Source organism: Toxorhynchites rutilus, chromosome 1 (assembly GCF_029784135.1).
Source record: "Toxorhynchites rutilus septentrionalis strain SRP chromosome 1, ASM2978413v1, whole genome shotgun sequence".
Lineage (NCBI taxonomy): Eukaryota > Metazoa > Arthropoda > Insecta > Diptera > Culicidae > Toxorhynchites > Toxorhynchites rutilus.
Genome location: NC_073744.1, coordinates 11,171,665 through 11,188,717, shown reverse-complemented (window position 1 = coordinate 11,188,717; position 17,053 = coordinate 11,171,665). Strand labels below are relative to the sequence as shown.

The window sequence follows — 17,053 nt, the reverse complement described above, 5'->3', positions numbered from 1 at the left end:
GAATCACTTACCAAAGTTGGGGGAGCTTCATCTTCGCCACTCGGTATCATTCGGAGGTGAAACTTTCCCCGAAAAGTATGCCACTTTCGACGTAACAAAAACAAACCTCAAGAAGCGAGTAGTCCAAATTAAGTCTGCCGAACAAGTCGACGGACCGCCACTCCTCCCTTTCACATCGTGGCCGCGTACTCCTCCGCGAGGAAAGTTTTCCCCATGAAGCCGCCCTTCGCAGGCCACGTGCTCGTCGGGTTGATAAGGTACGGAACGAGAGTGGCAGAGGCTCCGTTCCGGTCTTCTTTTTTTCAGTTGGACCAAAAACTAAATGAAGGTTGGAACGAAGGTACGATTAGCTTTCTTGCACACACACACACGCACACACAGAGATGAAAATACTGCCACTTTTCCACTTCAAATGGTTTAAGAGTTTGCTTTTTGCTACGAACGGAGGCCGGAATGTGGCCATGGTCAAGTGCAAGAGAAGAAAAGTAAAACTTGTGCGGAGGTTGAGTTTAGCCTTTGAATTCAGTTGCTGGAAGTTGGCGTTAAATGACTAAACCATTAATAAAAGTGTTGGGTAAATGTTTGTTCTTTTGTTCGTTGAATGAATAAGGGACGAATCAAACAGCACGTATCGAGGCAAGGATCCGGCAGAGAGGAAATAGTTGAAATTACAATCGATAAGAGTGGAATGGAAAGAAATGGAATGTAGCAACCTTCCCAGCATTATGCATTTTCGATAATAGTCGTTCCTCTGCATTTTAATTCGAGACCCGATTTGAATGAAAAGTACGACTGTGAATGTGCTTTCAGAACTTTCAACCAACAGAACGCAATCACAATTGCTTAGGTTTCTCAGAGAATCATTTAATACTATAACTGATGGGCTTAGAATGCAAGGGGTGTAAGCGATTTGATCGATTTCTCTTCATCAACTTTTTCTTCAGTTAATAACTCAACTGCAAAAACGATTCAATTTCAGTTTGCTATAGAATCCGATAGATGAAGTTCTGACCTATCTTCGACATTGCCAAATACGGCTGGGAATGAGTTTGCAGCTAAGTTATGACCAAAAAGGAGAGTCGATGTAGAGAAACCGATCAAATCACTTGTATTCCCTTGTATTCTAAGCCCCTCAACTACAACCGAATAACTGCAACCAGAGTTATTTTTTAAGCATATGTTTTGGCATCCCGAATTATTACTTTAAATGAACTTAAAATTAACAGAAAATGTGTTACACTCCTATACTGGTATAGCATTTGTATAATATACTAGCTGACCCGGCAAACTTCGTCTCGCCCAAAATTTATGTTTCGTTGTCACATCCACGTTTTCTTACTAATGGGTCCAGCATCCCCCATGCCCTTAGAGAGGGGGTAGGTGTGTGGAACCATCATAGAAACGTTTATCGATCCATAAAACCTCTATATGCTAAGTTTGATTCCATTTGTTTGTTTAGTTTTCGAGTAGTTCAGCAACCTCCCCCCCTCTCTTTAGAGAGGTGAAAGGAGTGTCAAACCACCATAAAAACATTCATTGCTCCATAAACCTCCATATGCAAAATTTGGTTCCATTTTCTTTATTAGTTCTCGAGTTATGCATAAATTCGTGTTCCATTTCTATGGCAACCCCCCTTAGAAAGGTGGGAGGAGTGTTGAACCACCATAGAAATTTGTTTCGTGACCCTAAAACCTTCGCATCCCAAATTTGGTTTCATTTGCTTGATTAATTCTCGAGTAATGCAGAAATTTGTGTTTCATTTGTATGGCAGCCCCACCCAGCCCCATTAGTATGGCAGCTGATGTTCAGTTTGATAGAAAAAGATGTTTGCTCCGATACATACAAACATTGAGGGTTGCATTAAACCAATATAAAAAAAGCGCCTTCTATGAAAAAGTGCTTCGCAATTACATAAGGGGGTAGTCTATATACAAAAATGGATTTCTGTCTGTCTGTCTGTCTGTCTGATTTTTATGGACTCGGAAACTACTGAACCGATCAACATGAAAATTGGTATGTAGGGGTTTATGGGACCGGGGAAGGTTTTCGTGATAGTTTGAGACCCCTCTCCCCTCGTTAAGAGGGGGCTGCCATACAAATTGAACACAAATTTCTACATTACTCGGCAATTAATCAAGCAAATGAAACCCAATTGGGCATATTGAGGTTTTTAGGGTGCAATAAATGATTCTATGGTGGTTAAACTCTCCGCCCCCCTCTCTAAGGGGGGGGGGGGGGTCTGCCATACAAATGAAACACAAATTTTCTGCGTAGCTCGAGAATGAATCAAACAAATTGAGCCAAGTTTGGCAGGTGGAGGTTTTAGGGGGCAATAAATATTTCTATGGTGGTTTGACACTTCTCCCACTCTCTCTAAGGAGAGGCTATCATACAAATGAAACACACATTTCTGCATAATTCGAGAACTATCCAAGCAAATCGAGCCAAATTTGGGATGTGAGGGTTTTTGGGTTCGAAAAATGTTTCTATGATGGTGTGACACTCCTCCCTCTTCTGGAATGGAGAGGGGGTCCCGTAAAAATAATACACATATTTCATCCAAACATATTCCAACCAAACATGACAATTGAAATTTTTCGGAATACTCTGAAGGAAAAGAGGAAAATTGGAAAATTCGGAAAATTCAATTCGCAAATGTTCTACACTTACATAGTGACAGGCGTTGTTAGTCCAATTGATGCTTGCGCAAACGAAATTGATCTTTGTTCGGAAGTCGAAATGGATTTCAATGCGATATAACGCACTCCTAGATCTTCTTATATCTATATAAATAAAAATGGATCGCCGAATGTGTAAGAGCAAAACTCGAGAAAGGAATTGTCCGATTTAGGGCTGTCTTTATTCTATCATATTTTCTGTATCAAACATTTATTCCATGTAGCGGAGAAACATGTTATTTGCAAGTGGTTGAAAAATCTTGAACGAGAATTGTGTCTGAAAATAATCTGTTATTATAATGTTGAGTTTTGGTAGAAGTACTAGGAATTTTATAGTAAAAGGTAATTTTAAAGGGTAGATTAGAAGATCAATCAATGAACAGTTCTGCAATTGGACCCATGAACGTGCGCTTAGTAAGAAAACGTGAATGTGATTACGAAAAATAAATTTTGGGCGGGACGAAGTTTACCGGATCAGCTAGTACACTATAAACATCATAAAAACTTTGTAATTTTCGCGATTTTTTTCAACGAAAAAATAAATTCCTATGAGTGATCTGATATCACTGTTTTATTAGGTATATATTACTTAGGAAACAAAAAATATATTGGTATCAATTGGTTGAATAGCCGCAACCGGTTTGTTGAAAAGCCCCAAGTCTCTAGTTGCTAATACTACCATAAGGTGTTGAAATTATTCAAATTTTTATGTTTTGACGTAGGACTACGTCTTTCATTTCTATAATGGGGTATAAAATCAAAGTTTCGAAAACGAAAGCGTTACGCCGGAGACCGAGATTTTGAGCTTTAATAGCTCCTAAACAACTGAACGAAATGGTATGATAAACACTTCATTCGAAAGATAAAATGTCTACGCGTTCTATACTTGTTACTTTTTGATCCAAAAACTTGTTTCAATAGTCTTAAAATTGCTTTCAAAACAGGCTATTGAAATCACCAATCGGTATATAAGCGAGCTCAGTTCAAATTGAACAGCGATTGGAGCATGTTGTCGCTGTTGTGGTGAAGCTCTTCGTTTATCATGATTATCGCGGATGAACGGTGTCACCAAGAGCCTGTTTGTGCACCTTAGGCCAGACATGAATCCATCAGGAGGAGAATGATGCCACAAACGGTTCCCCGGGAAGATCTCGAAGCAGCCGCTACACACACATACACGCGCGGAATTCTTTCCGTTTGGATGCCATTCAGCATCGAGAAAGATCCGAAAAATAATCTGCCAGTTCCTCTGGGAATTTAAAAATACATTCATGTGAAAGAGTTTATTTGAATGTTTTCTATCCATGTAACACTGTGACCAAATACATTTGGTTTGGTGATTTTTCAATCAATCGCAATTAACAGGATAGCTTCAGAAGATTATTCTTCCCCATCAGTAGGATATTTCCGTATCCAATATTGTATGCGCCCGCAATCGATTATTGCTCTGTCGCCGAAAGTTCCGAGCTCAGAGAGTTCATTCCCCTCTAGTTTGCCTTCCAAATTGCCATCGTAAACCACACCTTCTCTCGATTCAATCACACACAAAAAGCGTGTGCTCTCTCACGCTAAGGGTCATGAGTTCAATTCTCACTCCCGACATTCTCTTCGACATTCTTTACACTTGCACTTGTGCTAAATTTTTCACAATACACGATCGGTCATTGATATGAAATTTCACGAAGCAACCAACATTAAAGTTTTTTAAATTTACTTTGCTAGAATTAATCGTATCACTCACCTTACTTGCAGTAGAAAAATGCCACTGACTTGCATATATTTGCTATGCCGATTTCTCCCAAGCACCTTGGCTAAGATGTCTCTGTTAGGGAACACATTTTGGTGGGAACAAAAGCTCCCCCTACTTACATGTATTTGCAATGCCGATTTTCCCCAGGCAGCTTGGTTTTGATGTCTCTGTTAGGGAACCGCCGCATGTGTCGTCATGTTTCGACCTATCAGAAGTGGGTATTTTCGTTAGGATAAGCGTTGAGATTTTTCAATTGTTCGATGGTTAGTTTCAGTTAGTTAGTTAGTTAGTTATAAAAAAATTGTAATGAGTTGTATCTAGCACACGACCGTAGTTTTCGACGTAGAACTACGGAAATATTTTATTCAATCCACTTGTTTATCACTTCGGATATTATTTTAGAATGCATCGAAATTTTTATAATATCTTTTTAGCTATTTAATTTGTTATTACTTCGGTACTCGACTCGACTTGAAAGAGTCGAGTGGAGTCGGAAGCTATCAGCACTCGTTTATTTGGTTTAATTTGCATCAGACTTTCTCCTTCCTACTCAGATATCGATCACAAACTATGAACCCTTTTGCTTCTAAATTCCGTTTGAGATGTGATCGAACCCCATAACATGCAACAGTGAGGTTACCCTACTGAAATTTGAAAACATACTTTCATGAATTATACGTTTATCTAAATAAATGCGGTGTATATCTATATTCCAAAATTTTGGATACTCTTCCATATCCGCACTAGCCCAAAAAATTCTCGTATGCTGCTTTTCTTTGTCGTAGTACACCTCGATGCAGAGGGCTTCCTCTCCTTGTATCGATCTGTGTGTGTATGTGTGTGAAATCAGCATTAGGCATGGATGATATCCGCTCGTTGTGTTATGCTAGCTCACTCGCATCTGTGTTTTCGTTCTATTCTATTTTTGGTTTCCGCCTCTAGCCCGAGAAGGGCCCTTGTGGAAACAAACTCTATTCCATACTCCTCCTTCACCCGACAAGAAAACAATCCTCTCCCGCTCGACGCTCTGCGGCAACCATGTTGCTTCGATGACCACCAAACAAGAAGTGGTGTGGCTTCAAATCGCGGATGGCTTATTTAAACCAAATATGTTGAAAACGGGCAGAAACTAGTGTATCAGTTGCTCGTTATTGACAGCTCTGTTCGGGAATGCACACAAATCGGCAGAACAAATGTATGGGAATACGAGAATGCTTCCAGTTTTCATTAATTTAAACTGTTTAGGCATTAGTGTATTGTGCTGTATAGTATATCAAACGAATCTTGGAGAATTTCCGATTCCATTGGTGTGCAAAGTATCAGAATTTGTTCGCTGTGACGCTGTGACAAACTGTTTTCTGATATGGCACCCTTCCTGAAAGACGTAGTTCTACGTCAAAAAAAATGTTATGGAGTGCCGAAATCGATTGAGGCAAAAATTTCATCAATCCATCATGAAATGACTGAGCAATAAACTTTTGAAATTGGACAATTTTAACGATGTACTCGAAAACTGCACTAAAGTAGACATCCCAGAGCACATTTTAGGTCAGAAATATTTTTTTAAATTTTTTCAAGTTTCCAGAGTGTACTACCCCCATAATAAGAGTACCGAGCTTTCAGTTTCTAGGCTACAGAAGCGGCATGTATCATGTTCCAATTTAACTAATTTCTTTAGGTGATATTTACTTGGACAATGCCCCGTCACTAGGCCACTGCAAGTGCATAAATCTATTTTATTAGACTGAGAAGTCTATCAGTTGCTTTTTAACATGGTGATATAAATGATTTAGCTTGTCGGGTTACTGTACTATCTTCCAGGAGTCTCCAATCTTTGCTCTTTAATTCGATTTTGAGCGTACATTCAGGTGCTCTATAAAATGGTTCTGGTCCTAGGAATGGTTTTGATGATCCACATCCAGCCAACAAACTGCTTTTTCTTTACCTTCAATTTGTCAGTGCCCAGGAACCCATAATAGGCTCACTGTACTTTTTCCAACCACCTCTTGAAGTAGTTGAGTACACTCCCAAGCACAATATCATCTGCAAAGCCTGTGATTTCAAATCCTCTCCTTTCAAGAAGTGACAGTAGGTTATCTACTACCAATGACCACAACAAAGGTGAAAGAACCCCTCTCCTTGTAGGCATCCTTTCGCAGTTTTTACCGTAACTGTGGACCCTTCCTGACCGCACATTATTTCTCTTTTTTGTAGCTTCCATTCTAAGGAGTGTATCGTCTCAGTCGAACATCAAAATAAAACTGGAAACGGTCAGAAAGTGTTTACAAAAGTGAATTTAATTACGGAATATTAAGTTTACATAGCAATAAACTAAAAAAGCAAGCTTATAGTTGATTTCTAAAAAATGATCGCACCTTAGATTTAACTCCACTCATCAAATTCTGCACAGTAGTATTTGTGCACTTTCTGGACGCTGCAAACCAAATCTTCTTGAACTCTGGCATATCTTTAGACACTGTACCCTTCTTCTTGAAATTGGCAGCTGGAGACATTCAGGTGGGTTGAGGTTTTCCAAAAACCATTGTAGAGTGGATTGGCATAATGTGCAGATGCCAAATCCGGCCAGGATAGAGGAGGAACCTCGTGCTTTCTATAAAGTGGAAGCAATCTCCTCTTGAAGCATTCTTCCAGATAAATTTGAGCATTTATAGGCCCTTTTGTGAAACAAGTTGACGAACGCATGTCACACCTGCAAATGGCTTGCCAAACGAGCACTTTTTGGCCGAATTTTTCCATCGCAGTCGTATCCGCTAATGGTACACTCTCTCCAATAAACTTGGTGTAAAATTGAGGTCCTGGCAACGTTCTGGAATCTTCTTTGACGTATGTTTCGTCATCCATGAGAATGCACTGGTTGAGATTGTTCAAAATACGCGCATATAGCTTTCGAGCTCGTGTTTTAGTGCGATCTTGCTGCTCCGGTGTTTGTCTGGCCAGTTTTTTGCTTTTCTTAGGCCTCTAAACCATGTCTCTGTTTGATCCGCTGAATCATCCCAACACTGGTTTTGAATTTCTTGGCCAAATTACGAATAGATGCAGACCTGTTCTTCTGAATGTAATTTACAACTTTTCGGTCCAATTCGGTGTTACTGCACTGCACTCCAGGTGTTCGTCCACTTCTGCTGAGATCCTCGAAAGAACACTCATTACCGAACTTTGCGACGATTCGTTTAACACTTTCTGGACAAACTTTGTTTTTTTTTGCTATTTTGTGGTATGTGACACCCTTGTCGGTGCGCCAATTGTGCAGAATTTTATTTTTAGTTTCCAAATCAATCCGCGACATTTCGAAAACAACTTTATGACCGCGTTATTTGACATGTACACGAAGCGTGCTCTGATTACACGACAAAAAAAGTTCACCCGTTTGTGTTTAATAACGTGTTAAATGTTTAAGACTACTTACAACAGTTTCATCACTGAATTGTGGGATGCATTGTCGAATGCTCCTCCAATATCGTTACTAGTGTATGAAACGCTGTTGTAGTTGATTTTCCCGACGGGTATGCAAATTGAAATTTACTGAGTGAAGTCGATTCCAAATATTTCGTATCGATATAGTCATCAATTAGTTTTTCCATTAATTTCAGTATATATGACGAAAGACTAACTTGCTTAAACGATTCTGGCCCTTCCGTCCTCCCTTTTGAGGGTACCTAAACCATTAGAATGATTATTTGCCAAAACTTTTTGTAATCTTGCAACGGCTTGAGTACTTTCAATATTTTCACATGTGTGCCTCCAATTTTTACGTTTATATCTTCTGACCCCTTTTTATACAAAGTGAGTGCTTTCCTATATTCATCCCATTATGATGAACGCTTTGCTCGACTAAACATTTTTCGAGCGTGTTTTCTTAGATTTTATAGCCTAGCATTCCACCATGGTACATCCCTGGCTGCTGATCGAACCTTGACTGGGCAACTCTTATTGTAAGCTTGAATTATTCTGTTTGTGGCTTAAATAGAGGTTTTTTCGAGTTCCTCGCTCGTGTTAATACATTTCTCCGGGAAGCAACCCCCCACTTCTAGTTAGGAATGGTAAAGATCCCAGTTTGATTTCCTGGAATCCCCCTGAAAGTTTCTGTAGTAATAGTATTCACTCTAAAATCCAACATGATGTGTTTGTAATCGGACAACGATATTGCTTCAGAAACATGCAAATTAGAATGTTTTCAGAGACAGTATTACTGCAAAATGTCAAATCCAAAACTTCCTGCCGTATGGAGCTCATGAAAGTACAGTTGGCACCTTCATTACAAATATTTATATTGTTGGTTACCAAATATTATAATAAATACTCACCTCTTGTGTTGATATCTGTGCTGTTCCATATCGTATAATGTTCGTTCGAGTCGCACCCGATGATAAATGCTTTTTTTTCTGAAATCTCTACAGAAATGCTTCGACACCAGGAGGAGGCACTTCGTCTACATCTTCTGGAAAATATTCCGTTCACAAGGATAGCAAATCTTGGGGACTGCTGTGTTTCATCATATATCAACTTACATGATTTAGATTCAATTCTCAATATTTTTCCATTTTTTGTCCATGGCTCCTGGATGGAAGCAATATCCAGTTTGCTTTGAATAAATCACTTGCAAAGTACAGCGCTTGCACCCTTTGCGTGATGGAGATTTATTTGGATGAACTTGATACCGTCGTGACTATTGTGACGATCATGTGAATCATTATTATCTTCCCGAATCTATCACCATTCACTCACCGCCCGTCACCGCCTACCCACACTTTCGTCTTCCTGCTGTCAATACTAACCAGCGTATCCCTTTCCAGGTATGCTTATTATTAACGGTGAGGGGTCAGACATCACACCCATCTCTTCTTTTAGATTAACAAGGAACATAATCCATCACATCAGTCTGCTCATTGGTCTCTCCAACATCTTGTTCCAGACAGAACATCGGTTCCGATCCGAATACCTTTACAATAACTTCGGAATTCTTCACACCCGAAACGTAGTTGAGAACCATCTGTCATCATGTACTAAAAATATAGGAGGTTGTGTCCAAGACACAACAGATCAACTGCAGAAAACTTTGCCCCCACCCATGGAATTATTCTAGATTCTAGAAACATTTGATACAGTCATATGTTCTAACAAATCAAAATCATATATCCTGACCTAAACAACTTACTGTACATACCAAGTGTAACTAGCATCAAATCTCGAACCGACACAAATGATAAAAAATCAGCAAAAAAACGAACAATATCCTGTGAATTGAAGAATGCGATCGATAAGGGTCGCATCGAGTACCATTGCTTGAAGTATCATACATAATACCTGTCATTTGTGGATAGGCGCCTATTCCGAACCCCGCCAGTCAAGTGCGGTTTGAAAAATTCACACCTCTCAATCCCGAACCCAAGGCACTCGATCCTGATTCCATTAATAGTAGAGTACGTGAGCGCACCGTCTCCTCGTTAACCCTCATATGGTGGCTTCGCTCCAAAGTCCAAACGAATGAAACGGTGAAATTTTCACAATCCTGTTGCTTCCCCGTTCCCCGCGCGGCAATCGTGGTAAAGTGCTTCTTTCCGTGGAATTCAAATCGAAATGATCCCCACATAAGCTCCCGGGTACTTCTCTCCCACCGAGCGTCAGCGTCACAGGAGGCCAACAAAGCGACATCTCCAACGGCAAATATTTGCATTTTCCTCCCACGGATCCACTTTCAAATGATTTGCGAACAGCAGCGATACGGCTGCAGTGGCGCTGCAGCAAAATGGTATCACAGTTACACTCCCCACACATTCAGTCACATTTCCACAATAATCCACTAAGTGGGGGGAAGTGAGATGTGCCAGATGGAAGTCTGAACGAGCGTCGCCCCGTCCATGATAATGTTGCAATTCCATCCTTGGCGAGAGAGAAAAAAAAATGTACCGGATAATACATTTTAAGAGCTTATTCCAAGTTGTCATCGCAATCAGTTTGCTCAGATCTCGGACAGCATTGTTATCCTTGCGGCCGAGGGGGTGGAAAAATTGCCCTAATCTATTCGCTAATGATTTTCTCCACTTCACAGGTGCTTTTTCAACTGGACGGTAGAGATGAAGTGGTCGAGACACTCTGCGGGGACACGCTACCCAAGCCCATCCTTTCCAACGGACCCCGGCTTCTGCTGGAGTTCCGTAGCAGCTTCAACAACACCGAGAACAAAGGATTCACAGCGGATTTTTTCTTCCTGACAAGTAATTATGCGATTGTCCACTGGAAACTGACAGCACAATTGATGGTCATTATTATTTTGCTAGATTTTGGCATCTCTGCCGGACACCAACCGAACCAATCGGAATGCACCTTCCACTTCTTCAAGAATGCCTCCAACCAGGGCTGGATCCAATCGCCAAATTTTCCCGGTGCCTACCCAAGGTCAGATCACTATTTATTTATCTATCTCACCTTCAGTTCCTAAACACGTCGTCACCCGAACTAAATCGAATACCACGCGGCCATTGTTCTGCGTTTCTTTCGAATCTCGAAGGGGAGAGAGGTAGAAATGAAAGCAACCATATTTTTAGCCACAACACGATGCCCATCAAATGTCACTTTCCGTCATAGTTGTTTTCTCAGCAGATGCCATCCTCACGACCGTCACCAGCAATGTCGCATTCTAAGTGGGGAAAGCGGAATGATTTCTTCTTCTCTTCTATTTTCTTTTTTCCGCCGCTGAACTGGACCATAACAACAACAACAACAACGACTCACACACACACACAGAAATATTCGCTGCAACTACTTCTTCTATGGTGACCCGCTCGATTATGTCCTCATCCGGTTTACCTATTTCGACATCGAAGGAATCGCCCCGTAAGAGAACAAGACGAAAATTACATGCCTCTGTTTTTTTCTGGTTTATTTTTGTATCGCTTCTCTGTCCGGTCCTCAGTTCGCTTTCAGTGGGGTCAAATGTAGCAACTATGGCAACCAATTTGGACGCGAGGAAAACCATGACCTACTTGGTAGTATGGGTACCACCATGTCGCATCCGCTGCACACTCGAGTTGGTTTTGGGTGGGAACTGTTTTGACAAAGTTTGACAAGGTTTCATGGAATTGTTATAGGATTGTCCAATTTGGGGTGTTTTTACGCAACTAGTAAATGCAAATCGATTTTTCCTCATGAAAATCACATATAATCGATACGAGTTTGGGTTTGTTGAAAAGCCCCAAGTCTGTAGTTGCTAATAGCTCTCATAAGGCGTTGAAATTATTAAAATTTTTATGTTTTTTAACGATTTTCCTCAAAGAGCAATTATGATCACGGTTTGACCACCTCTGATCATGATTTGTCCAAAAAACGATCATGGTTTCTCCGGTTTTAGAAATCACCATTTTTGAATGAAAACATTCGAATTCTCAAGAAGATGTTGCATTTATCATTGCGTGAGTTTACTGTCATCATATTGATCCTTTCATAATTTAGGCTTTCTTCAAAATATTGCATTTTCTTGGGCATTTTAAAAGTGTTCACCTCAAGCCACTCAACATAAAGAAACTTTATTTCTGCTATGCGCGAAGGACACAATAAACAAACTGCAGCGCGCCAAGCGGTTGCCATAGAAATCATGTGGACAAAACAACATTAGTGAATTGGGCAACTCATGATCAGAATTAAGGTCATCTAAATGCATTAACTTAAAGGTTTAGCAATGTAAATATGATATAAATGGTGTGCAAGCATGATGTTTACAATAATTGTAAGTGTTATAATCCAGAAAAGGTCTGAATACGAGCCAAATAGTCATATGGTGTTAAAAATCATTAAAAGTTAGCTCAAATGACACCAATAGAAAGTGTATTTTATAATCCCTTAAAACATATGTTTCCGTAAAAATATACTATAAAACTACTGTAAATCATGAAAAAGACAATTTTATTTATATGTTTTGAAACATTCGAATACCTGATTTGACAAAGGTATGCTTAATTAGAGCCTTCAAAAAAGTAAACAAACTTTGATCATATTTTCGACGTTTTTAAAAATAATGATGGTCCCACCTCATTCCGCTACAAAGGTTTGAGCTGGACGAGTTATCTAAGATAATATTTGAGTTTTCGTTTATATCATTGAACTAAACCAGTATGCAAGATAATAATAAAAAATAAGAAGAAAACGGACTGGTTTTGTCACAAGCATAAAATTTTTTTCAAATGAACAAATTGAGGCATTACGTGAGTGCGATTCGTCGATGGCATGTCAAGAAAATTTTCAACCCGAAAAAAACCTTGACCGATCGTAAATTGAATCCAATGCCTATGTCCGTATCAGTCGTGAATTTACAAGAGTCTTTCCGCTTTACTAGAATCCCGATAACGGTCTGCTGTGCGATCGTTCTTAAGTCCAGATAGCTGAACAATCTGGACTCTCTCTTGAAAATTTAGTTCTCTTTTGCATATGTTTATTCTCAGTTTTCTATGCCTGTCAACGCGCGCGATGCTCAAACTATTGACCCATTCCAGCGTGACGTGACAACGGTTTGACTCACTAAAAACAGGTTTTTTTTTCGTTTTCATGTATAAATCACACGATTTCCAAATGATCAACAATTTTAAAGTGAAATTGAGAAATTTTCCTACAAGAATCTTCAGTTGGAGAATATTTTGCAGTTGAATTCGCTTGTTGCCAGCCCAATACTTTTGTGACGAGACAACACCTGTCTTTTTGCGGGTTCCGACTCTTGAACATTAATGTTGTATTTTCAGTTCCGTTTCAAAACATACAAATAAACTTTGTTCTATGATTTGTCAATGAAATATGAACGTAGATTCCTGTATACACAGTTTTTCAAAAATCTCGCAAGAATATGCATTTTGACGACATGCATTTTGTGACGTGACAACGTGCTCTGTGCGAATAAACAGTCTCCACGAAGCGTTGTCACGTCACACAATCAATAAGTTGTATTAAATAAGAATTTCACCGTATTGTAGCAAGTGATATACTATTTTTTATGTTTTTTATTACTCTGAATACTTCTTACTTTCCTCTGAGATCTCCCCTTCCCCTTCCAAAAGTCCATTCTATAGGGGAAGGTGGTCCTAACGCAACCGGTGGTCCTGAATCTACCATCCTTTGCATCTCAGGAACGGTGCTTGCTACTGAATTTTCAATAGTGTCAAATGATAGGTGTCATAACGCTGACAATTTGATAATATGGTGACTTTTTTCTGGCTCTCTTTATTCTTGCGTTTTAGCGCCATTTTACGTTTTCATTCCTTCAAAAACAAAGAAGAAATATATTCGACCTGTGTGCAAAATGAGTTCTATGTTCTTTTAGATTGTGAAACATTGTGAAACAAGGCAATTTAATTGTTTAAGGTATCTTCATCAAAATAAGCTGTATAAATTGAATCTACCTGTTACCTGTAATACACGGTATGTCTTTATTTGGGAAAAATCGTAGTGGTCCTAAACCGACCATGTGCATTTGTATGGGCACTTTCTTTGTATAACTCCACACACCTTGCTCCAAGGCTAAGTTCTTTCCACTCAAACATTATCTCCATTACCTCACTTAAATCCTATCTCTCACTAACACACATTTTGTTTTTGTATTCGCGCACCCATTGATATATGTCAACTTTACCATTCACGATCATATTGTGGGATTTCATGCCATTCCCGGTTTTTATATCCATTTTTAACGAACCGGAAGTCACCATCCTCGATTCCAAAATGGCATCGGAATACGATATTCAATTTCCGCTGGTAAGCCCATATCGTATGGGGTTTCCATATTTTTTAGCATTCAATACTACCATCATCAAACCGGAAGTTGAAATAAGATTATATTTTAAATTATGGAATCTCGTTTATATATTGTTGATAAAACATAGGAGAAAGATCATTTGCATGTTTCGAAACGGAACTGTAATTAATTAAATTAATCATTAATGTTCAACAGTCCAATTCAAGTGTTGCGGCGTCACAAAAGTGTTTGACTGACAACAAGCCAATCTAACTATAAAATATTTTCCAACTGATGATTCTTGTTGGAAATTTTCTTAATTTTACTATAACATCGTTTAGTTTTGTGTGCTTTATTCATGAAAACGCGAAAAAAAAGTGTTTGTAGTGAGTCAAAATGATGTTACGTCACACTGGAATGGATCGTATACTTTCGTGACGTGACAACAACTCCTGGAGACAGTTGATGCTCCTCTATTTGTGGACCGATCTAAACAAAATTTTGTGGGTTGTTGACCTTCATTGTTTGCTCAGAGAATCCCAAGTATAGAAATGTTTGAACCTATGTACATCTGATAAGGTAAAAAATACTCAAATGCTTGTTTCTCATAAATTACAAAATGAAACGTAGGTCTACCTACGGCTCTTCACACAAGCATTTAATCACCCATTCAATGGTATATAGACATTGAAGTTTGGTTAAGCGTGTGCAGAGATATCTCAAGAAACATAAAAATAGTGAAAACCTGAAACATGTTTAGTATAATTATGTAGTTTTTTAAATTCGATTGTGTCACATTTACCCGAAACCCACTCACCCGAATGACAGTAACCTGAAAGACATTCACCCGAATTCCACTCACCCGAATGTAACAAATACCCGAAAGCGACAGCTACCCGAATGTAACATCTACCCGAATTGACACTTACCCGAATGCGACATTTACCCGAATGCAGCAATTACCCGAATGTAACATTTACCCGAATGCGACAGTTACCCTTATGTAACAATTACCCGAATGTAACATCTACCCGAAAGCGACACTTACCCAAAAGAAGGATATATTCAAATAATACACAAATTTTACTATATTTGTATTTGTATTTGTATTTGTATATTTCATTCTGATCAGTGTTATATAAAGATCTCATTTGTCTAATACTTTCATTTCCATTCAAAAAGTATTTTTAGGGGAAGTACAATACGAGAAATACTGGCATTGAATAAAATCCTTTTCAAAATAATGAAAAGTGAAAGAATGCAGTTTTATAACGTATTATTAAGTCCATCCATTCTTATGGATGAAGCAGCCCGTTTACGAGCGTCGGACGCCATACGTTTATCTGGTGTATCACGTTTGCAACCAGGCAATCAAATGGCATGACATGCATAATTAACCGGGCAAACGTAATGGGCAATCGGTGGAACACAGGTTTGCTTGCGAGAGGGCTTGGTGCCGCCTCAATTCCTTATCCTCGTTAAATGGGAACTTCACCCCCATTACATTGATCTCAAAATAAATTTCACCACGAAATAATAAACTCATGATAAAAATTGCGCTGCGGCGGCAAATACATAAGTACCATTTTTTCTTATCTATTTTTTTCACATTTTCATTTAAAAAAAATTATGTTAAAGTTACCTGTTTAATTTTCGGAATATTTCATAACCCATGCTCATTTCTGAATGATCTCTTGGTCTTAAAGAGGAATACGGAAAGGAAAGAAGACAGCATGTCAATTGTGCCTACACTAATTTCTAAAAATGACACAGCGAAGTCTTCAACATCTTTTTCGAATTTCCTCATTACAATTTGTCAGAGTACTTCGTAACTTCCTAACAGCAGATTCGACAAAACTCATAAACTGATTTGTCGGAATTTTTCCTTCTTCATTCGGGTAAACATCCCATTCGGGTAAATGTCGCATTCGGGTAAACGTTGCATTCGGGTAAATGTTCATTCGGGTAAATGTCTATTCGTGTATATGTTGCATTCGGGTATTTGTTACATTCGGGTGAATGTCATTCGGGTATGCGTTACATTATGGTAAATGTGCTTCGGGTAAACGTGTTTCGGGTGAATGGGACACAACCTTTAAATTCACCTCTCTCAATGGTTGGTGCATAAAAATTGAATTTGTTACAAAAAATTTATGGTATAACTAGTGCTTAACGTTTTCAATTTTCTCCTAAAACTAGATTTGAAATTTGGTTCCCTGGTGTATAACCTCATGGAATGGGTCTATTGTAGACTTCACAGTAATTTTAAAATAAATAACAATTCAACAACTAAAGCCAATTAAATACCATCATTATTATAGTCTTCAAACATTAAAAAACAACAAAAAAGAGGCACACAGATACACATATACAAACAAAAACAGTAATCTATCCGTCAATACTTCGTCAATCCACAGACTATAGAACAGGTTACAAGTCTAAATCATTTTTCAAGAACTCCTTGCAAATAGTTCGGAATGTTCTTATGTTCGATGTTGTCTTTGCTTCAGTCGGCAGTGTGTTGTATAAACGATAGCCTTTATAATAAATTGAGTTTTGTGTACAGGACATCCGGAAGTCCATCATTCTGAGGTCACTTGCTTGCCTTGTATTGTATCGGTGAATATCTCTTCCAAAAGTTATAGTATTCTGTAAATAGTTTGGTGTCATACCATTTATCATTTTAAATATAAAATTGAGTGTACAATATTTTATACGCTGACCGACTGACATCCATTGTAGGCATTCTAACATAAAGCTTCGTGGAGTTCGTCGTTCGCATTTCAATATCAAACGCATGGCTTTACTTTGTAGCAGTTGCATCATATTTTCGACTGGACAAACCAAAATCATTAACCTTAAGGCCCATTTATACGTTGCTAGTAGCTG

The 17,053-nt window shown here is 38.8% G+C and overlaps 1 protein-coding gene across 4 annotated transcripts in view; it reads left to right on the top strand.

Annotated features, from left to right (window-relative positions):
• LOC129766294 (cubilin) overlaps positions 1-17,053 on the top strand; it is a 174,907-nt gene that overhangs the window by 134,006 nt on the left and 23,848 nt on the right. For 3 of the 4 annotated variants that reach the window (XR_008741458.1, XR_008741457.1, XM_055766820.1), the window contains exons 5-7: positions 10,499-10,664; positions 10,728-10,845; positions 11,194-11,283. Coding sequence is in view for 1 of the 4 variants with exons in the window: in XM_055766820.1 (XP_055622795.1) it covers positions 10,499-10,664; positions 10,728-10,845; positions 11,194-11,283 (374 nt within the window). In the remaining 3 variants the exon portion in view is untranslated. The remainder of the gene's footprint in view (positions 1-10,498; positions 10,665-10,727; positions 10,846-11,193; positions 11,284-17,053) is intronic. The other variant, XR_008741459.1, reaches the window with a different exon arrangement.